Below are 23,601 nucleotides of genomic sequence, written 5' to 3' on the forward strand. Positions count from 1 at the left end.
GATTTAATTCTATAATACCACTGTGATTTAAGCTAAAAATTGAAATTCCACTTAATTCTAAAGGGATTACACTCATTGTCAAGGGCTACTCGAAACACGTATCTGTGCATGAAAACCCGTGTTAAAGTTAAAGGGTTACATACAACAAATATGCAGTGATTTTCCATAGTAAAGTCAGCTACATTTAAGTTACATTTGCAATGAACAATAAAAAATAAAAGGATGGTTATAAATGATAGCGAAATCTTGCAGTCCAAATAATTTTATTTCATCAGATAATTAATTCCTGGAGAAACTGAATCTTGTCATGAAATTGCTTTAAAGTTTTACATGTATTGTGAATCCAGGATGTCCAGATACTTGGCCTCAATCATTCTTGGAAGCAAGCTCGTCCTGAGAGAAAACACATTAAAAATGCGTGTATTATTTACAAGGAAACAACAAATCTTCAAGTACTTAGGGTAAGAACATCACTTCTTGTGTGTGTGTGTGTGTGTGTGTGTGTGTGTGTGTGTGTGTGTGTGTGTGTGTGTGTGTGTGTGTGTGTGTGTGTGTGTGTGTCTTTCTACACGTAGAATATGATAAAAATAACTGCAGACGCAGCAGTCCCCTTTTTCTTCCTTTTTTTTAATGTGAGAAAGTAAAGGTTTAATGCTACTTTTTCCATGTAAAACATTTAATTTTGTTTTGTTTTGTTTTTAAGAAGGTCGTGTTGTACTGCATTTGTTCTAACACAAACTGGTACTAATTGCAAAAATGGGACCATAAAATTGTGTTTCCTGAGGTGCCAATGAGCTGCAGATAAGGATGCATGCAGATTTTCATGTTCCCACTCTGCCCCCTGTTGGCCTGGGTTATCTCACCTGACAGGGACCAGCAGGATCATCAGCAAGGGGAAAACCATCTTCATGTAGGGCAGAGGATACATCCCGAATGCACACAGAATGATCAGCTGGATTATCTGCAGCCCCGTGAAGTAGTGGACCTTCCTCTGAGGCACACGCCGAATGTAGTGAGTGGGAGGATAGGAGGTCTAGACAGAGACAGAATAAGATATGATTAACTATGTTTTAAGTGAGATTAACTACACTCAACAAAAATATAAACGCAACACCTTTGTTACTGCTCCCATTCCCCATGGGATGGACGTAGAGACCTAAAATTCATTCCAGATACACAATATAACCATCCCTCCCAAACAGTGGTCACAAATCAGTCCAAATGTGTGGTAGTGGGCACATCTGCCATATTGAGATAATCCATCCCACCTCACAGGTGTGCCACATCAGGATGCTGATCTGACATCATGAGTAGTGCACAGGTGTACCTCAGACTGCCCACAACAAAAGGCCACCCTGGAATGTGCAGTTTTGTCTCACAGCAAAATGCCACAGATGCCACAAGCAATGAGGGAGCGTGCAATTGGCATGCTGACAGCAGGAATGTCAACCTGATCTGTCGCCCGTGCATTGAATGTTCATTTCTCAACCATAAGCCGTCTCCACAGGCGTTTCAGAGAATATGGCAGCACATCCAACCGGCCTCACAACCGCAGACCTCGTGTAACCACACCAGCCCAGGACCTCCACATCCAGCAGGTTCACCTCCAAGATCGTCTGAGACCAGCCACCCAGACACCTGCTGGAACAATTGGTTTGCACAACCAAACAATTTCTGCACAAACTGTCAGAAACCGTCTCAGGGACGCTCAACTGCATGCCCGTCGTCCTCATCGGGGTCTTGACCTGACTCCAGCTCGTCGCCGTAACAGACTTGTGTGGGCAAATGCTCACATTCGATGGCGTCTGGCACGTTGGAGAGGTGTGCGCTTCACGGATGAATCATGGTTCACATTGTTCAGGGCAGATGGCAGCTGAGAATGTCCCAGTTCTTGCATGGCCAGCATACTCACCGGACATGTCACCCATTGAGCATGTTCGGGATGTGCTTGACCGGCGTATACGACAGCGTGTACCAGTTCCCATGAATATCCAACAACCTCGCACAGCCATTGAAGTGGAGTGGACCAATATTCCACAGGCCACAATTGACAATCTGATAGACTCCATGCAACGATGTGTTGCACTGCATGAGGCAAATGGTGGTCACACCAGATACTGACCGGTTCTGGGTCCCCAGACCCCCAATAGCGCAAAAAACTGCACATTCCAGGGTGGCCTTTTGTTGTGGGCAGTCTGAGGTACACCTGTGCACTACTCATGATGTCAGATCAGCATCCTGATGTGGCACACCTGTGAGGTGGGATGGATTATCTCAATATAGCAGATGTGCCCACTACCACACATTTGGACTGATTTGTGACCACTGTTTGGGAGGGATGGTTATATTGTGTATCTGGAATGAATTTTAGGTCTCTACGTCCATCCCATGGGGAATGGGAGCAGTAACAAAGGTGTTGCGTTTATATTTTTGTTGAGTGTATAATACCCCTCTCAAGCCAAGATTTGTATATAACAGCACACCTGTTGCTGCAGTATAAATTACCATTTGAGAAGAAAAGGTATGCTAAATACTCCTGTAAGCTCTGGAATTGTAATGCAACATTTGCATTTTTTTCAGAAGTGCGTTGCTTTATATTTTACTCATTGCTATGCAAAAATGTGCCATGTTATTGTACTATATTTTGTCTATTTAAACCAGACCATGATAAACTCTTATGACAAAAATAACTTTGTTTTCCATTAAAAACAAGTTGTTCTTGTTATGGTGTGCACCAACTTATCATATGAAAGTTCTGTGATATAACAAGAGTGGGACCAGTCATGTGATAACAAGAGATCTTTGTTTCCTTTTCTTTCCCCAGAAGAGTGATTTTTTTTTTCTGCTGGATTTTAGTTTCTCTTCTGCTTCAAACTCTTCTGCTTTTTATTTGTTAGTTAGTTATTTGTTTTGTTTTTTACACTGCTACTGGTTATCATTTGTAAAGTTCAATCAATACGAAGGAAACAAAGAGACAATAAACTAGAATGAGGAACAGGATCAGTAAACCACACTCTTCTTATCTGCTTCATATCCACCTGTTCCTTTAGCAGGAGGGTCATGCGGTCCACCATTTGATTTCCGTCAAGTGAAGTGGCTGCGATGTAAAGGAAGAGCCCATAGAGCACAGGCTTGGGAATCCACTGCAGAGGAATGGGCAGCATGAACACGGACAGGCCGATCAAGATGTTGGCCACCAGTGAGGTCAGACGTGTTTCCTTCACACTAACGATGCTATTAGGACAAAAAGAGAGGAATGAGTTGTTTGAGCAACCCAGAACAATCTTTATATCTTTTAATGCATAAGATCAGCTTTTGAATCCAACATGAAAGGATAGAAATTAAATGGATCACTGACGTATTAAACAATTTATGGGCAACTATGCACACTACGTCTGCTGCAGAGATAAGCCAGAGTTTCTTTAAACTACATACAGTAACCATTTTGTTATTCTGCTTAGTTTTGAACTGACACTCTGTCACAAAGGTTTCAAACTGAGTGTTAAAAGCATTCATAAAAGCTGGTGCTTTCCGTGCGGTCAGAGCACACCTCGTTTTAACTTTACTCACGTCGTGTAGAGGTGTCCGTTCTCTACTTGCTGTTCTACTTTGGCAAGCTGACGGGCATGCAGAGAGGAATGTGGGAAAGCAGCGTGCATCCATGGCAACCCCAGACAGGACATGAGGATGTTAATGAAGCCTGTCAGCATTAAGTCCCAGTGGAATGCTGTGCCTTTTAGCAACCTGGTATAGATGTTCACACACGTAAGCTTAAAGTGGCACAGCATCAATACCAAATACTGTAAAGGTAACATTTAAATCACAGGTTCTGCTGTGTGTCGTTCTTCTCATAGCTTAGAACTCAAACATAAAGTGGGATTCGTACTTGTGTTCCGGCACATGTGTCAGTGAAATGACGATGTTCTGGTCAATAAAGATGAGCAAAGCAAGTAGAAACCCCAGACCAACTGCACTCAGTGCATTCATTCCTGACAGCTTTTCAAATGGAGGGAACTTGAAGATCGGACCATCGTGTACACTGAACACGGGAACTAATAGAAGCAAAACATTTACAGAAAGCTTGTTACAAACATACAATGAAAACAAAAAATAAATAATTGCTTGAACTAACCTTTCTGCTAGTAGCCTCTGTTTTAAAAGCAAAGCTTAAAATCTGTGTCTATCTCTCACACACACAAAATCCCCAGACTGGGTTTAAAGTTCACTTGAAGCAAATGTTTTCCCCTTTCAACAGAGGATTTATGAACAGTGAAAAACGTTATGTGCCAGGGTTGTGACTTTAAGCCTCAAGAGTACTCTTCTATCATTTCTTTCATTTGAAAGATCCATACTCACGCTGCATGTCAATGAAAAGGTAGGAGCCAGTGAAGGAGAGTATCAGCACAGACACAGGCAAAGCACAGTCAGACACCACCTCTCTGATTTTGTCATTCAGGTACGGGCTGTTGGGAAAATAGCAATAAATATTTCAGCGTTTTGCAACTCGACTTCTACAAGTAGTTTTACAGCACATTTACTGCAGTTACTCTTTGTGTTTGGGAAATAATTCATGTCAAGTGCTGAAAGCTGCCACTGAGGGAAAAAGAACAATGAAGTCCCAGGAGTCAGATATAGAAATGCATGATAACAGAGTCACATATATCTAACTCACGTATTCCAGTAATATTACTGCAGGGTGAAATTCATTGCACATGATTTGTAACCTTGCAATCCAGTCTTGGGATGCACGTTTTGTCCTTGTTTTGTACGTTATGTGAACCTATTTGCAGCAAGCATGAGGGGAAGTGGAAGTAACTATCACAAATCTTCTCATTTGCTTCAGCTTATTTGGGTGAAGGTCATGGGGGCAGCAGTCTAAGCAGAGATGCCCAAACCACTCCCCAGCAACCTCCTCAAGCTCTTCTAGGGACATCCTGGCTGGATGTCTCATAAATTACATGGCTTCTTTTGAATTGGATAAAGGTAACTAGCTAAGTATCTACTACATTATACAACTGCAGTTCCCTTTGTTAATTTAAACCCAGGCTTAAAATCACTACTAGGTAAAAGCAGCAAACAGTCTAGTTACACATAGTGGAGTAAAGCTCCTGATAACTTTAATATTTCCTCTCAGTATTGCACACATAAGTGCTGCACATGAGTAAATGCATTTTCTGTCATTGCTTACAACAGAGTTTAAATTTGTCCTGCAGACTTTTAAAATTCTGAATATAAAATGGACGACAGTTAAAACACAGCTTTCATGTTATTAGTTAAAGAGTAACATTGTTATACTGCAGTACATCCTACTGCTTTAAATACTAAGTGTTAAACATGTGGCAGTCCATTTTATATCTCATACAGCATCTCTGGTTGTATCACATCATATATCTTTCACATTTGATTGTTCCATCTTTCTATTATTGCAGTTCAGCTGACTAAAATATTCACGACATGACATTTTTATGGCTTCGATACTCCAGATGGAAAAGAGTCTGCTTTGGGCAGCATTTGAAACAGAGTATTTCCCCTGATGTATTTGGTATGTTTTGAAATATTGTTTTCTCTTGCGTGTAAAGTGTACTGAAGCACAGTTTGCTTTTAATAGGCTCAAATTTCAATGTGGAACTTGTACTTTTAATGTGGTATTTCCACCTGGTGACACTTTATTGTTCTTTTATAAAGATGCGTTCCCAGGAGAAAAAAAACTAGAGTTGCGCCTCTGCTTACTACATATATTTTGATACGATAAAATAAGCTATAAAATGGTTCAGATATCCATAATGTGAAACAACAAGTGAACAAACATTACCTCCTCTTGATGAGGTAGAGTGTATAACCCAGCCACAAAGTCCCCAGCATGAGCAGGAGACAGAGGATGGGTCTTTCTCTTGTGCATAACACCAAAGACTCAGGCAGGAAGATTGACTCTGCATGTCCTGACATCACCCTGGTCTCATTTTGATGCTCCAGTGGGGTGTCTGTCTTGTTTTTTGCACTGTCTAGAATCTCATTAATCTGCTGAAGCACCAGTGTTTTGTTTGTGGTCGTGAGAATGGGCCCGTGGTAATAATGGTGAAAAACTAGAAAGTGGAGTAGAAAGATGGAAGAAGAAGAAGAAAAAAGATATGTCACTAAAGACAAACTAGAAGACAAGATATAGCTGTATGTGATCTTAGTGGAACACATCCCACAGTTGCAGGAACTTATTAAAGTCTGTAGCAGGAAATGTAATATAGACCAGCGGTCTCCAACCTTTTTTGCGCCACGGACCGGTTTATACCCGACAATATTTTCACGGACCGGCCTTTAAGGTGTCGCGGATAAATACAACAAAATAAAACTAGTACCGGTACCGAAAAAAAGAAGATTTATTCGTAACACATGTAAAAGACCCAGGAAAACCGAGTAAACGATAAAAACGATAACAAAATAACGCTGGAAACCAGACATTTCACACCTGAGCCTCAACTCTCGCGGCCCGGTACCAAACGACTCACGGACCGGTCCGAGGCCCGGGGGTTGGGGACCGCTGATATAGAGCATCCACACAGTTAGTATTTAACAAATGTAACAGATGATTAACGTAATCACCTTTAAGTCATTCTCTACATATTTACAGTTATTCAAGCATTGCTCAATTTGGAGTCGATTGGCAGAAAATTACAAGAGCCTGAGGCTCAGAAGAACAATTCTTAAGAATCCTAGATATGTTTAGCCATTTTTTCCTGACTTGTTACAGAAACTTAACACAAAAATAATAGTTCACAAAAAATGTTTTCCTTAATATTATATACTGTATGTCCTCATAGAATACTGCTCTGTTTCTACTATTTGCTTGTTTTTCCTAAAAAGATTTTATTGTGGCAGTCTGACATTAGTTGGACTCACTTTTGATTGTGCCTTTCACCGCATCTCCAACAAATGCAATTGAGATGAACAATGCAATCACTTCTTCTGTTGAGCTGGAAGAAAAGAGAAGCAAGCAGCATGGTGCGATCATTCATGTTGTATCAAAAGTGTGGGTTTTTTCCAAAGCACAGACAAAACATTAACTTCAGTGGAAAATTATGGCTACAATGGCACGAGAGAATGAAAGAAAATTACTGATTAAAGCTGAAAACAACAAGTAATAACAGATTAGCCTTTATCAGTTCACTTCAGTGTTTAGACAAAAGTAGTGGCCTTCTGTCTGTGATATTTAATAGTAACAAATATTGTTTGCGAGCGTGTATTTACCGTTTGAAGAGTTTCATCAGCAGGCTGACATTGAATAAGCCTCCGAGGATGAGGAACAAGCTGTTCCATAAACCGATGCAGGCGTAGAAAGCATCAAAGTCGAGGTCGTAGTCATCACAAATACCCCTGATGACTGCAAATTATACAATAACACACACAAACTCATAAAAGCTTATTAATTTCAAGAGCATTCCACTATTTAAGTGACAACATATTGCTTAGCGAGTTGTTGAAATTAATACCTTCATTTTTAATGGTCAATTCTCAGATCTGACTACTGTTTGTATAAATTATATGCAAGGCAGGTGTTGTATGAAGTAGATTATCAGGAGTCTTTTTTTATATAACAACAGCTGTCTGTGGTGACTGGAGATGGTGTTTAAAAAAAACAAATCCTGAAATAAATTTTAGTCAAACGAGATTGCAAAGGTCTGTAGAGGTTAGTCATAAGTCTCTCTGAGTGGATCCTTGCAAACCAACATTTAAGCCAAAGGATGTGATAATGAGTTACATCGAGTCATTTCAGACTGCATTCATTTCTTTATTGCTGTGGCCCAGTAATGACTTCATTTGATTGCTTATGCTGCCTAATGTTAGCCATCAGGCTTGACTCTGACCTCATTTGCTGCACCTAATCCCACCATGTAAACTTCAAAGCAAACTAATTGTATGACTTATTTGTCATTAAATAAGTGTTACTTATTCAAAAATCTAACTTCTATAGTCTGACATCCAAATCGTAGCAAGCAATGTGAATGTACCGCTTATGAAGATGGCCAGTGGTGCAGTAGTCAGCGGAATGACAAGCGGCGAGCCAGCAAACAAAGCATAGATCACTCCTCCAATGCTCTGGCCAACAATGGTCTTCTGAACATCTTTCAATGAATGAAACAGATACGTATTTTTCATTAAAGCTGTTGAACATACTGTGTGCCAAATTAAGAGTAAAGAAAAATCCCATACCTATTTCTCCTCTTGTGCTTTCATCATTCAGTGAACCAAAGGCAATGGCAGGCAGTAGAACTGCAATGTAGAGGAAAATCGCAGTGGTGGTGTACTTCAAGAGAGAGCGGTCACTTCCAATTATACCTGTTTGAATTATACAAAATGTTACTAAAGCTACACAGTAACAAATCCACAAAACAAATGTGAAGGAAATTGTTATTACCATCTGTGAAGTCTGAGGGGTACAAAGGCAGCCTGCGGCGGAAGTCCTCATAAACACCCTTACCAAATCTGAAGAAATCTGTGCACTGCGAAGAAGGTAGGACATAGTCAGGCCCACTGAAGCTGTGACAATATAATGTGACATAATATAATGCTATTACAACTGAATGCATAATGTATCAGAAATGTGAATGTGATATGCTTTTGAACTAAACCAGAAACATGCAGTCATTTACTGTACAGAAGTCTGAACTATGCTGGTACACTGTGGCCATGATTTATACATCATTAAAAGTACAGGCAGCATAAATGCCATAGACTTTGTTCACGCATGTTGCTTTAGGTATCAGTGAGAAGATGAACACTGGAAAGCTATTCTGAGTAATGTATCTGTCAGTTTGAAGACTTATTAGAAGGGAAAAAACTACCCAGTGGACATAATAATGTGACTTTATCATTACAATAAATATTATAAATACACCAAAAACTACCAGGAGTTTGCACTTATGTGTGAAATGTTTATTTGGCTAGAAGAGGGTTTGGCCTTCATGTAAAATGACCCTGGATCCTTTACCGTGTGGTGCAGTTGTTTCAACATTCACGGATTATTAAAAATAATCTGAGGATACAAGTGTGGTGTCTCAAATCCAAAACACACACTTAAAAAACAAACAACAACAAGAGAAAAAGTGTATTAAACTAGCTGTTGATAGCATTTGCTTCCATGAAACCAGATTCTTAAATAGACACAGACATTTTGGAAGTAAAACTGGATTTCTTCTCTTCTTATATTCTTGGTGTTTTAGAAAAGACCCTTTTTCTCCTTTAAAAAAAACAATGACGTGAAAGCGATCACAAACATAGACTTCCATTACCACAAAAATGTATTTAAAAAAAATTACATTCACATTTGTGCTTTGAATTTATCTTTGTGACTTTTGTATTTAAAAATGATCCAAGTGGAGACATTTCAGAAGGAATTTAGCTGATATACGATATAAAACTGAGGTGCTGGCATCCATAATGTTTATTTTCACATTTTACTATTCTAGGATTGTAGGATAGGCTTGGCAGCAGCAAGCCTATACTTAAATGCTGTTTTGAAAGCAGTCAGAACATCAGGTGTAACCACAACCTGATGTAAACTTAAGTCTTTTACAACCTATTACATGTTTTTTCGCTTAACTGTACTTCGGTGTTTCCTTTCTCCCACCTCGTGCTGAACAAACACATTTCATCTTAATTTAGAAACTGGACTTAATGACATACATGGACGTGCACACGTTCAGCTGACATTTCCATCAAAGACTTGGCTGCTTTTTCAGCCTTTATTGTGCATTCTGGCTCAACTACTTTATATTACTGCAGCACATATGCCTGAATAACAGGGAAACGCGGGGGTGGTCTCCACATCTGAAAACAACCTAACACTCAGTAGAGAAATTTGTTTATGTGACTAGTTAGCTAGATTTACACATATGTTTCTCTTGGTTACTTATTTTTACCTGGAGTGGTTTGCCCCTGCGTGGGTCTGAGTCCTCCACTTCCTCTGTGACCGGTTTATCACTGATTACAGAGAGCTGTTGTCGGTGGTTGACAAGCTCCTGTTTGAACTCCTCTTCGGTCTTTGTCTCCAGAAGCTTCTGTCTGAAGGAAATGCCAGAGAACATTGTTGCAAATGTTCTACCCACCTCAATGGCTGTCTTGGTGCTTTTCTAAAAAACAGAACAACAAAGTTGATGTTATGTCATTCTCTGCATTCTCTGATTCACAGCAAAAAGCCTTCGACAGGATCCAATGGCCATTCTTATTTGAAGTTTTGAAAAGGTTTGGCATTGGAAACAGATTTTTTAAATGGATTCAGTTGATATACTCCAACCCTCAAGCAGAGATTTTAACTAATGGTCTTTTTATCCGCACCATTCAGATTATATCGTGGAACTAGACAAGGGTGCCCCTTGTCACCTCTCTTGTTCACCTTGGCAATTGAGCCTCTTGCGATGGCAATTCAGAATCATAAAAACATATCAGGAATTAAAGTAATGCTGACCACCGTATTGCCCCATATGCAGATGATGTGATCCTGTTCTGCACTAATTTAAACAAATCAATACCATCCATATTAAGTCTCATTAATACATTTAGTACATTTTCGGGTTATAAAATAAACTTTGCTAAATCCGAAATATTATTTTTGAATTAAAATGAATGACAAAATCCTCCAATCAACACTCCCTTTCTGCTATCTGAACATGGGTTTACTATCTGTGTGTGAAATTAACTCCCTCAATTGAAAATATTCTGGTATCCAATTATAATTCCTTAACAACGTCAGTTACTACACTTCTAAATAGATGGATGAAAGTACCTATATCTTTAATTGGTCGTATTAATATACTAAAAATGTCAATTTTGCCAAAATATCTTTACCTTTTTTCAATCAGTACCTCTCTCTCCACCAAACTCTTTTTAGATTTGCAAAAACTATTCCGAAACTTTATTTGGAACAACAGAAGACCAAGACTCAGAATCTCATTACTAAACCTCCCTTATGAAAGAGGGGTTTACAACTTCCAAATTTAAAGTGGTACTTCTGCTCAAATCAGAGCGGCAATGTTTTATTTTGTTAATGAGCAAATTCCAGTGTGGGTTTCTATGGAGTCTACAGAAATCCAAAGTCCCCCGAACTTATATCTTTACTCAGCCGACAGGAAGACACTAAATAAGCAAACTAAGAACCCCTTTTTAAAAAACACTACAACGATCTGGTTTGAAACACATAACTACTTGGGAGAAATGTTACAACTGTCTAGGTTTACTCCCATATTTGGAAATAACTATCATGGCTGTGTGTAGGCAGGCAGGAAGAGAGGACCCAAAATGCAGGACTCAAGGAGGAAGAAGAAACTCAAAATACACAGCTTTATTGCTGGGATGAAGCAGAACAGAAAAACACTAACTAAACTAGGAGTACCGAATAACTAGACAGGTTGGCAGGCTGGCAAAAAGAACACACAGAGGGAGTGAGGGCAGAAGACGTTAACGACGCGACACCGAGTAGGGGAAGACACAGACACTAAATACAAGAGGTGAACAGAGCGAAGAGGAAACAGCTGGGAGACACGGCTGACGCTGATTACACTGACGAGACAGGGAGAGCACAAAGCTGAACGCACTGACATAAGGCACAGACCTACAAAATAAAACAGGAAGCACACGACAGACAGAGACACAGACGCAGACTCGTAAGCAGGCCTACCGAATATAACACATAGAACTCAAACATCATCATCATCATCAACAATACACAAGAGAAACAAAAGGTTCATTCAAAAATAGACCAGAACTCAGAATGCTGGGTCAATACTGACCCAGAGCCGTGACAATAACAGCTTTCCTCCTGGTAGCGCGGATGCAGGCTTTAAATTTTGGTTCGATCAACGTATAAGAAAAGTGTCTGATATATTTAGGAATAATACTCTTATGTCTTTTGAACAACTTAGAAGTACTTTTTCTATTCCTGTCAAACATTTTTTTACATTTCTTCAATTAAGAAATTTTATCTTAACCACACAAGGTAACAGCTTAGAAATCCCCACCTCCTCCTCTCTAGAGAGCACAGTTATAAAGCATCTAAATGGGAGAGGCCGAGTTTCTGCATTGTACAAATTATTTATGGAAAATTCCATCAACACAGTCTATTTTAGAGGCAAATGGATATATCTGATGATGAGTGGTATAAATCATGCTCCTTGGCCCAGAGTCAAACAATTAATGTGCAATCTAAACTACTTCAATATAAATGGTTAACAAGACAATATCTTACTCCGTCAAAAATGCATCATTTTATCTGAAACATCCCAGACTCCTGTATTAAGTGTGGAGTGGACAGGCACTTTATTTCACTGTATATGGGAGCATCCACATGTGAAAATCTTTTGGGAAAAGGTAATAAATCTGTTGAGTCAAATCACTGGTGACGTGATTCCACTTCATCCTAAAATATGTATTTTAAATATATACCCAAACAACAGAGCTCTGTTAACGACTGGACTTTTGGAATCCAAGCGCTGTTGCTATGTGTTGGAAAAATCAAAAAATATGTGGACTATCTCAGTGGCTTAATGGACTGACATCTATACTATCTATGGAGAAAATAACTTATGCATTAAGAAATAAACTGGACAGGTTTTGGGCGATATGGTCTAAATTCTACAACTTTTTTGGAGAACTGCAGCGTGCACACTGTGGACTTAACGGCCTGAAGCACTAACTTGATTTGTATATCTGCTCTTCCCTTCTGTTATGGTTTGCTTTGTTTTTGTTTCTATTACTATGTTGTTTTTGTTGTTGTTGTGGGTTTTTTTTTTTTATTTACTTATTTTGTTTTTATTTTTTATGTCCACGGTGTATCATGTAAAACCAGTTAAAACCAATAAATAAATGTTAAAACAAAACAAAAACAACAAAGTTTGGCTTTGTTAGTTTCTGTCAATTTAAATGATAATTTAGGTGATGTTATTATGTTGTGTTATTATGTTAATTATCACATGTGATTTTTGCATTTAATAATATAGCAAAAACACTGAAATACTTAGTAGGGCTTCTTTTAAATTTGACTTGTGAGGATAATGTATTACACATGTTTTAAATATTCAGTGTCATTTTTGTTTAGTGTTTCAGAAACAGTGGGATTAGGGGACAAATGAGTGTGGTTATTAGGGCCCTCCCTGAGCTTGGTTCTGCTGGAGGTTTCTTACAGTTAATAACTCTTTGGATAAATTATGACAACCTCAATCAGGATTTTTATTCATCTTTAGCATGAAAAAAGTTCATTTTTTAAAAACATGTACACAGTTTGTTACATGTCCACTTCGGTGGACAACATACAGTTTGACTTATGACTTTGGTATGAAGTGCCAATATACACTGACACAAGTACAAGAAATACAAATGCTTTGAATGGCTGTCCACTGTAGTGACCACTATGTGTTAAAAGGGAGCTTTTCCTTCCAACTGTTGCCAAATCGCTTGCTCATACAGGGTCATGTGATTGTTGGGGTTTTCTCTATTGTAGGGTCTACCTTATAGTATAAAGCACCTTGGGTGACTATTGTTGTGATTTGGCGCTATATAAATAAAATAGATTTTTATTGTCACTGTTACAAGAACAATGAAACACAGTTTGACATCTCTCCATTAGAAGCATGTCGTTTTTATTTTTACATTAAAAGTCCTTTAAAATTGAATTGAATTGTGTTGTTTATTCACTTGACTCTTTTTTGGTCTGTAATAAGTCAGGAAAAGTGAAGAGTTAAGTTAAACGTCATGGAAAGCCAGTGAATACTGACCAAAAAAGTAATCAATAAACAGACTGTCAAAATAAATAATCGATTATTATTATAAATGTGGACTTAGCTGATTTATGTCAAAGCCTGAATATTTAGTTAATACCAAACACAAAGTTCCTCAAATGGCCTTTTGAGGTTGGGAAAAAAAATTAAAGTTAATTCTTAAGTTAAGAATGAAAATGATACAAGAGTAAATTTTATATTTGTTTTATTAGGGGTGTGGCCTCTTTGAGTGACAGGCAAATGTCCACAACTGTAGCTGTCACTTCCCAGATGTTCTAGGCATAACATCAACTGATTCATGTTGATGAACTGGACCTCTCAAATTGGGCCTCCTGAGCTGTTTATTGGGCATAACTAGCACGTGTCTGTGTCTGTGTGCTGCACTGATGGAGTGAAAGTATGGATGAACTTTAGCAATCAAGCTTGCCGGGCAAAATCTCTAGCCACGTGTTTAGGAAGTTTTTGAATTTTGAAGCATTATCTACTATATTACCTAAAAACTTCATGTATAGGATCACAAGTCAAATCTAATAAATGCCATTTACCAAAATCCCTCCTGAAATTATACTATGTTACAAATTCTCTTTTCAGTTTCATCTTAGAATTGAGACATATAACTCATCCAAATATGGTATATTGTCTCTCTGTCTCTGTGTTAACCCTGCGTCACACTGCCAACCTATCCAGGGTGTACCCTGCCTCTCGCCTTATGGTAGCTGGGATAGGCTCCAGCTCCACTGCAACCCTGATAGGATAAGATAAGAGGATGGACAGAGGCCAAAACGACAAACTCAAGGCTTCCAAACAGCAGCCCGTAAGCCAATATGTGACGTAACAGTGGCTACATCAGGCTTTTACATGCAGTCTATGCAACTGAATATTATGGCCAGTCATCAGCAAACAGTAATTGCTTGCAACAAGTAAGCTATCGACAAATTAAGAAAAAATTAAGATGATATTCAGAAGATGAGTGGAGAATTTGACCTTACTGTTCTAGGTGGAGCGAGGATAAGGACGACGTAGCGAGCTTCACAACAGTTGACACCCCAGTTTTGTGGCCTCTCCAGGCGGGTGATGCAGACATGACGTCTCTGCAGATTCCTCACATTCGAGCTGAATTCAAAGAAATTTATTATTTGAAATCAGTTAACCAAGAAGAGACATGAACTAAACCTCAGACAGCTTTAACAGGAGATGAACTCACAGAATACAAAGCCAGGACTGCTGGTAATGAATGCCAGTAGAAGTTGCCGTCACACCCTGAATGGTTTCTGACAGAAGATGAACTGTGGAAGCATAATCCAATAAACAGCAAAATCAGACTAAATGCTCATTTTCTAGTTGCCTTTAATGTAATCAAGTGATTTAGACTTCTTTGGTAACATGCTCGTTCACCATTGATCTCTTTCCTTCCTGCGTCTGTGAACAGTGAGTTCATGATCTCATCCACATCCCAACTCTCACGGCCTTCGACCACAACATGAGTTAACATTCGCCTTAGCACCTCATCCAGAGTGGCAGCTTTTTCATCCAGAAGGATGCTTGCCTGGGCCAGAAAGCCGTCCAGGTCTCTGTGGGCGCGGACTTCCTCCTCAAAGTTCATGGGCTTAACATACTGGTGGGAAGCAAGAACATTTAAATCATGGATGCAAATGAATGAAATGAGGGTATCGTTTTCTGCCTGCTGTAAGTTGCTGATGCTGTCTCAGTTACATTAAAGAAAATATTTTAATTTGCTTTTGCTGCTGCAGTGTGGTTTAGATAAGAAAAAAGTAAGTAATGGTATAAAAAAATTCATACAAAAAAGTAAATCTTACTTTTCTTGTTGTGTTTAAAAGCCCAAATCCAGGTCCTTCAGGATCTTCAGCAAAAGAAACACAAAACATTACGTTTATATGCAAAGACTGTCTTAGTATCACCAAACTGTCGCTCTAATACAGTCTTTTCTTTCATATTTCTAAAGGTTTCCTTCCTTCACTCCGGATTTTTCAACAATGTTTTTTTATTTGAATCAAAGCTGCCACACATGATTTGATAATGGTAGAGGCTGGAGTCAAATGTGATTTCAAATCCTAGACAAGTAAACAAGACAAGACTAAATAATTCCATCTGCTGTGTTACTGTAGTATCTTTACATTACAATGCAAAGTGCTGTGATTTGGCGCTATGTAAATAAAATCGAATTGAACAGAATGAAGGCAAATTTCAAAAAGGCAGACCTGAAGGACTAATCTGGATCTCATTGTCATAAATGTGGTCCTTGTTGGTAGTAGGTGAATCCTCTCCATCCCTCAGTTCTGTGAACAAAACATAAATGAGTGCAACAAAGTCCCAGAGTACATACATTACATATAACTGAGGAGTTATATCTCATAAACAGCATAATCCAATAATATCCAGTAAATAAATTTTCACTGTAAAATTGTTTGACTTGTAAAGGTCATCATACAACCGTGTTTATTAAGATAAATCACACTAAGATAAAACCTCTTCTTTGCATCAAGGTTAAGATGCTATGCTAGCCACATTAACAATGCCTCCAGTAAGGGAGAATTTATCTTGCCCTCCCACCAGTCTACCATCTGTTGACGAGATGGAGAGAGAGACTGCCAATAATAAAAAAAACCCTTAAACCAGACATGCAGCAATATAACAACAGCAGCCTCTCGTAAAGTCCTTCATTGTATAGAAGATAAATATGGCTTCTCAGTTGCTAGTTTTATGGGGGAAGAAAAAATGGCCTCAGAATTAGACAATTAACCCTTCACGGGCAAAGCTTTGAGCTATGATTATTCACTCTTCCCATCATTGACTCAGAGATCATCTGTCTTGTTATTCATTAATTAACACACAGCGAACAGACTGGCTGTGCCCACCAGCATGTGAAATGGGTCATCAGTGAGCAGAGAGAAGAACAGACATCTGCATAAATAATAGTGATACAATAAATTTAGACGCGTACGATCCCCACCGTCCTGAGGGAAAAATCATCTTTGTTACTGTGCAGATCACTTGAACTTCATAAAAGAGCAAAAGTCTGCTGTAAAAAGCAATACGCACCCATCTCTTGGAAAAAGTAGCCATTGTTAGGCCTCTCTGTGGGTGGAGCCGCTGTGGATGGAAGGAACAAATATGATGTTTACAAAATGTCCTGCTCAGCTTCAAGCGCAGTCTTTTATATTAAAGATTTTCATCACTGTTTGTACTGTCTGCCATTCAGTTCTTTAGGTGCAGTATGGAAAAGTTAGAATCACATCGCTATAAGCACAGAATAAACTATTTTGAATCACTAATATTTTTTCAGATAATGAAGTTTATGTAAGTGCACAATAACTGCAGTGTTAATATATCGTGTTAGTGTTAATATGTTTCTTTTTTACACATCAAGCACATTTTTCAGAAGCTGCTACTGGCTAACATGAATTGTTGTTAATAGAACCTCTAAGGATATCAACTTTCTTCAGTCAAAACTACAACCATGTCTGAAACCACAACATCTTCAATGATAATAAAGGAAAGTCTTTATAATTGTTTTGAGTGACATGTTTGACACAGCTAACATGGTAACTGTGCGAAACTGGACTCAAACATGCAAAAACAGTGGCTTTTCACCAGAGCAACAATCAGTTTCACTTTCATTTCAGGATGCATCTCAAGATTTCATCTTTTCTTTTCTGTGCACATGCTTGTGCATTCTGTATACACATTTTACAAATTCCTATAACAAAGCGAGCACACACGTCTAAGCACAATTACTTCCAGATTTACCAAAATAATGTGATGCTGTTATGAAAATTAAGGAGCTTATGTCAAGTTATGGTAATGCTGTGGAGAGAGAGGGAAAAAAAGACAAGAACCTGGGAATCTTAAAAGAGATCTGTGAAGTCTCGGTTACAGAACAAATCTAGTGCCAGCTGTGTCTGATGTTTGTATTGGCGGTCATGTATCTGTGAGACACGGCTGCAGCTGTACAGATGAGTTTTCATTGCCTGAAGCACTGTTTGGCTCTAGGGGCTTGCGAGCAAGGCTATATCTCAAAGCAGATTAGATAGAACATTCCCAGGCCTCCTCCTCTTCACAGGAGTCCACACAGACTACACAGCTGTCTGTGCCAGGACAGTGTGTGGATGTGACCTCTGAAACTGCCTCATGAAAACATGAATGTCAGGTTTATTGTAAATATGCTAAACTATTCCTTATCAATATTGTGAACAAAAGGAGTAATGGCATCACTTTCCGATTAGTCCCTACTGAAAGCTGAGGTGAGGACATAAATGACATTTGGGGAAGAAAAAATTAAGGAAAAAATGGCTGAATTGTCAGTGACAGAAATGCTTGTCTATTATTGCTTCTTGCTTATCATCTATTATGGCTAGCGGCCCCCACAAAAAATGACCATTATGCCTTATAAGCAGGATATCACTGCCATCAGGATAGTAGTATGCTGGTGTTGGCATTTGGCTCAAAATAAAATTGTGTTTAAGTACAATTAAGAGTGCTAATGCAGCTTGTTTGGTATCCTTGTATCAATCGCTGGTTTATCTGAATTTTTTCAGTATTTTTTTCTCGCTATGTTTGAATCTAAAATTGTATTTTACAGTTTTTGAAGTCTGACGTGCCAAATCACCCCTCTGTTGTTGCACATCGTTTGCTATCTGTTATTGGTCTATCTCATGAACCAAATCTGTAAGTCTTAAAGCATAACATATGATTTATTCTTACAGACAGCCACACTGCCATCTGCAGACTTCAAGCAGGCTACGTCCTTGTGAAAAAGGAAACAGGAGAATCCTTGTTGGGTCTCTGGAAACAAGTATGCTGAGCTGCAAATCTGAGAACTCTGTGCTGAACTGCACAAGGTCAAACTATGAAAGCAGAAGGACCATGGTGTTCACATGTAAGGACTTATAATAGCTTGTCTATCAAATAAGAAGGTCAGCTAATGATATCCTCCTATGCACCACTCAATAAAATACACTGAATTACTACACCTGCTGCTAAAGCAAAATCTTATCGAGACTTAATTTGACCATGGTGGGTGCACGCTCCTGTACCATGAACAGTGTGTACACTGTGGTTCACAATGCAGACATATGCTTTGTTATAATATAAATAACAGGAAGGAGGAACTAGCGCTCATTCCACATCAACACCTCAAAGGGTACCGATAAAGATATTAGGTTATCTTTATCGGTTTGCATATCCAGCACAGTGAATGTGCTGGATATACAAACATTAGAAACCAACAGTACAGTTACAGTTACATAATTTATACCAACCTGAGTATCTGACTGAAAGGAGGTTTTGCTCACTTCAAAAGAATTTATTTGCCATGTGGTACTAATCTTAAAAGAGCAAATTGATTCATTACAAGAAGGTTCTGCTGAATTATAGAAAACCTGGAAGCCTTTAGGTAATAATCTAAAGTCGAGCATCAGGGGTGTTATTGAGGTTGGTAGATTTTCTGACATTGAAATTATCACCAACGACAACCACAGAACGAAGAGCTGAGAATGGAAAACCTTGAGATTTGCCAGATTAGAACATTAGACATTTTTCTACCAGATAATCTTCTTAATCCTTGACCTGAGAAAATTCAAGTAGGAATTAACATATTAATGGCAATGATGAAAGTAAGTTCCAGGTCACAAAGAGAATTGTCCCATTTTAGATATTGGTACCTTTAATGTTAGACATATTTTGGCTTGTAATAAACACTTACTAATTAATAATAATCACTAATAATCAGATCAGCCAGTGGAACTGTGTTACCATTAACATGAGCCCATACACTTCAGTAGATTTCTTTTCAAATGTTTTATATAGCACCTGTTTTCAATAATAGTCATCTTAGGGCACTGGATGATGTAAAGACTCTGCAAGATTAGAGAGGAAAACTATTTTGTAAAGAAAAGCCAAATTTCACTAAGAAAAAATATAGAACTTGGATAATTTTCTTGAACTGTTCCTGGTGCCACAACAGAGTTAAAACTGGTGCTGGAAATATTTTTGCAGGTCTGTTATTAAAGCACTGCATGGCAGATGAGTGTATCATTTATTGCCATACTGTAAATATTGACCCATGTGCTTTGCTTTTCACTTTCTGGGCAATGAAAGCATCTTTCTCCTATTCTGTAGTTTTACTGTTAACAACAAGAAGACATTAAAAATGTAACCACAAGTGAAAAGAATCAGGAAAGAAACATTCACACATACACTCTAAAACGGCTTCCTCCACATGTTTGACACATTTCACTTCCTCACCTCACTCCACTCCTGTAAAACTTACCAGAGGGCACAAAAGTAAGGACCTTTTTGTCTTCCATGTTTCTCCAGGGGTTTTTTAAATTTTAGGTCATTTGTTTTCCAAAGCTCAACCCATAATCTTTTATCTTTGCTCTGCTCGTCAGCATTTACTAATCATCCTCCACGTCTTTTATACACACGCCCATACATACATACTGATGTGACGTTACCTCCCTGCACCTCCTCTGGGAGCACACGAGTTTGGAAGAGGGAGAGAGAGGGCAGAAAGGGAAAGCATGAGGGGGAGAGAGGTGCTTGTTTCTGCTGGGTCCTTGTGCCTATGAAATGGACTATATTCCAAGTAACTTTTAAAAAGGCAATTTTAGGGTTTTGGTATGTTATTTTCATAGGTAACTCTTTCAGCATCGTGATGTAAGCTTTAAAAGGTTAAATCATTCAAACCAATAAACAATTCAAAAGTCATCAAATAGCATGTCTCTTTTTGTAAATGTCATATAAATACAAAAAAACAATGGGAATATTTCGATTGTACACAAACCGGTTCTGACAGATCAGTCAAGGAAAAAGTGAACAAATGTTCGTTATAAGAGGCTGAAACATTTAAAGAGACCAGTAAAATATAAATATCGCATTTGCAGCCGAGGTAATGAAATACATGTCCTGTACATCTGTTATTGAATGTCATAGACTCAGTAGAAATTCAAATTCCCATTGTTTAACAACAGGACACTGTTTTATTCCTCACTGGCATACCGTATTTCTTTCCACAACACCTGCTCAAATTATTCCTTATAATCTGATGCACATCCAAGAACATGAAGACACTAAAAAAAATAACCCGTGTTAAAACTATTGATCCATAACATTAAAAATATGCTCAAGATTCTTTAGTTACACTATAAGAATCACTTTCATTATTTTAATGTAGATTCTGAGGGGAAAGTTTACTTGTTTACCCTTTATTCTGGATCTACATCTTTATTTTAATTATCTATATGCACATACTGCTGGGAAATCCTCTTAACTGCTACAAGCAGACCTGGCAAAAGCTGTGAAAAAGAACCGTTTTAAGGTTTAAGTAACCATATTATAAACTTACGATATAAAATAACAGTACAGTATATTATATATTATTACAGTATAAAATAACTCAACTTATGATGTTTATTCTCACAGATAGATGTGGCAGTTATTTAAAAGCGTGTCTTGCATGCTGGTTATGAAATGAAGATACTCAATGACAGTTTAGAAATAAAATCGAATGATGCAAAAGTAGTGTCTTGACACCAAAAGATATAATTCTGTAATTAACTTAATATTTGAAAATATAAAATAGAATAGAATACCTTTGTCTGACATTGTACAGATGCAGAATTTGGAATAATAAGAGTGAATATTTAGTTAATATTTATAAGTTGCACTTATAGTATGTATTTGCAATGAACGTTTCCAAAATCATAAATAACGTTTATATTGAGATGTATATTTTGTAATGAGCTGTATATAAGATTCGATGTTTTCTGAGAATATCTAATATCTATCACTTGTTTGTTGTGTTCTTGGTTGAATTTGGCTTCAGACTAATGTTCAGTTTAGGAAGAAGAAGTGATTCCCTCATTTGCCTTGAGATGGCAGCAGAGTCTGGTGTTAAAGCAGCATGGCAGCAACAAGGCTGGGATTCTGTAGGGGCTTTCATAGCAAACTGAATTCTGCATGTTGTAAAGGACTGAGACTCTCAGAAGTGGCTAAAAGAGGGTACTCCTCATTCATTCTCAAGTGTTAATGTCTAACCTGACCACTAAAGTCACACTGTTGCTTTTTACAAGCTATTTTGCAACTACTTACAAACTACCTTTAATTAATTTGAATTTCTATGTGGAAATAAATGATTATTGTTTGCTTGTTGTTGTTTTTTTATTAAGCTCAAAGGCCTGAAACCTTGATCATAAGTAGATGTTTAATCTTTTATTGTGTTCTGCGCTGTTTGAACTTTGAACTGTGCTGCACTATGTTGTTCATTTGCAGCACCATGAATCTGCCTCTGTAGTGTGAGTATGAAACAAGGGTTCTAAATAAAATTGCCTTGCCTTTAACAACCAGTTGTCAATTATCTATATCAGTTATGCACTGAATAAACTTTTCACGCATGCCATATTTGCAAAATAAAATCTGCAAAATAAAGTGATATTATTGAGATTTTACCAATTCAAATAAGCATCACATCAGAACACAGAGAAAAAAAATCCTTATTTCCAGTTCATAAGGTCTACTCAGAAGACTCTTTGCATCTTTCCTAAATAACTGATCCTCAACACTTTACACTTCTGCTCAAGGAAGAAAGATCTGCATAGTGGACCTTTCATCACCACATTAACAGTCACTAACACAGCACCCAGGAAAGCAATGAAATACTGCATTAATAAACTAATGTTCTGTGGTCAAGGGGTTCATCGCAAGTAAACGAGCTTGGCTTACTCTAGTGTGAACCATTAATCAAACCCCACAAGCACCCTGAGGGAAATAACTGTGGGGAAACATACAAATACAAACACATAAGCATTGTTCAACGAAAAACACAGTGTTTATAACAGAAATAAGCACAATGCTTCATCATGATAAACCTTTGAACAGCATATGCAGAAATGCCTGTTGTGAACAGCAGTTCCAGCAGTTTCATAATTCAGTACTGGATGGCCTATGAGAGACAATATTTTGCTGACTTAAAGCTATAAATGTATAACTGAAGGCATGAAAGTAGCAGCAATAGTCAAACATTAAATATAGACTCACATGTGGACACACATGTGGAGTGTGTTTATGCATATTAAACTGTGTTGGAAAACTTCCTTCGTGCTGATTCTGTAACACCTACCACACGTATGAAGTACTATTTGTTGTATTGTTCCTGTTGACCTTTAATCAATACTTGTGGTTTTAAAGATAAAAATGTGTTATTATCACATGCTTATTGTCACCATTGACATAACAAAGTCATACAAACATTTACATATTTACAATAATGAGAGTCTGGAACCAAAAAACCGTCATCCTTCCAAACAGGCAAAATGAATAAGTGGTGTTTCATCACATACTCTGATTTTATTTTCTGCTAAATGTTAGGTAGAAATAATATTTCTAAATAAGTGGATTCTGTTTAAAATGTTGGGTATGCTAAATTCAAGATTTCTCACTGATCAAATTATAATGACAGCCAGAATATAGTATCTGCTAAGGTTAAATTATTATGCGTGAAAATAAAAAAGTTTACCAAGTATGTCCCATCATCTGGTGCTCCAGAAGCAAAGAGTACTAGTAGTAGTACTAAACACACATAAAACTCTGATCCACATACAGTCTGATGATCATTACCATCTGCAAACTGATTCACGATGACTCCTGACGTCTCCCGTTCTTCCTTTTTGCTCTTCATTTAGTTCTTGTGATGCAGGAAAAGGTAATGATATTGCAAAGAAAACTTAAGGAGAACTGGAAGATGTTGCTGTTTTTTTAAGAGCTGCAGCTTGAATGGTCTTGCAAGCAGGTCCACAGGTAGAAGAGAGTTGGGTCACTACAC

General features: G+C 38.0%; 1 protein-coding gene across 1 annotated transcript; it reads right to left on the bottom strand.

Annotated features, from left to right (window-relative positions):
- Positions 1-326: 326 nt before the first annotated feature.
- LOC146639132 (solute carrier family 4 member 11-like) lies at positions 327-23,457 on the bottom strand. Its single transcript, XM_085373487.1, has 20 exons — positions 23,397-23,457; positions 16,821-16,871; positions 15,980-16,057; positions 15,578-15,621; positions 15,156-15,375; positions 14,965-15,046; positions 14,750-14,873; positions 9,912-10,121; positions 8,408-8,492; positions 8,203-8,328; positions 8,001-8,114; positions 7,240-7,372; positions 6,892-6,965; positions 5,813-6,083; positions 4,357-4,463; positions 3,887-4,052; positions 3,571-3,744; positions 3,039-3,234; positions 864-1,033; positions 327-393 (listed from the first exon to the last, which is right to left on the bottom strand). The coding sequence occupies exons 1-20, from the start codon at positions 23,455-23,457 to the stop codon at positions 327-329; spliced, it is 2,553 nt and encodes an 850-aa protein (XP_085229613.1).
- Positions 23,458-23,601: the final 144 nt, after the last annotated feature.

The sequence above is a fragment of the Diplotaxodon limnothrissa genome, linkage group LG2 (assembly GCF_057381915.1).
Source record: "Diplotaxodon limnothrissa isolate DT_005_m linkage group LG2, D_limnothrissa_male_GT1.1, whole genome shotgun sequence".
Lineage (NCBI taxonomy): Eukaryota > Metazoa > Chordata > Actinopteri > Cichliformes > Cichlidae > Diplotaxodon > Diplotaxodon limnothrissa.

Coding starts and splice junctions, on each gene's coding strand:
- LOC146639132 (XM_085373487.1), bottom strand. CDS start 23,457: ATGAAGAGCAAAAAGGAAGAACGGGAGACGTCAGGAGTCATCGTGAAT. Junction 16,058..16,820: donor CTACTTTTTCCAAGAGATGG/GTGCGTATTGCT, acceptor TTTTGTTCACAG/AACTGAGGGATGGAGAGGAT. Junction 15,376..15,577: donor TTTTAAACACAACAAGAAAA/GTAAGATTTACT, acceptor GCTTCCCACCAG/TATGTTAAGCCCATGAACTT.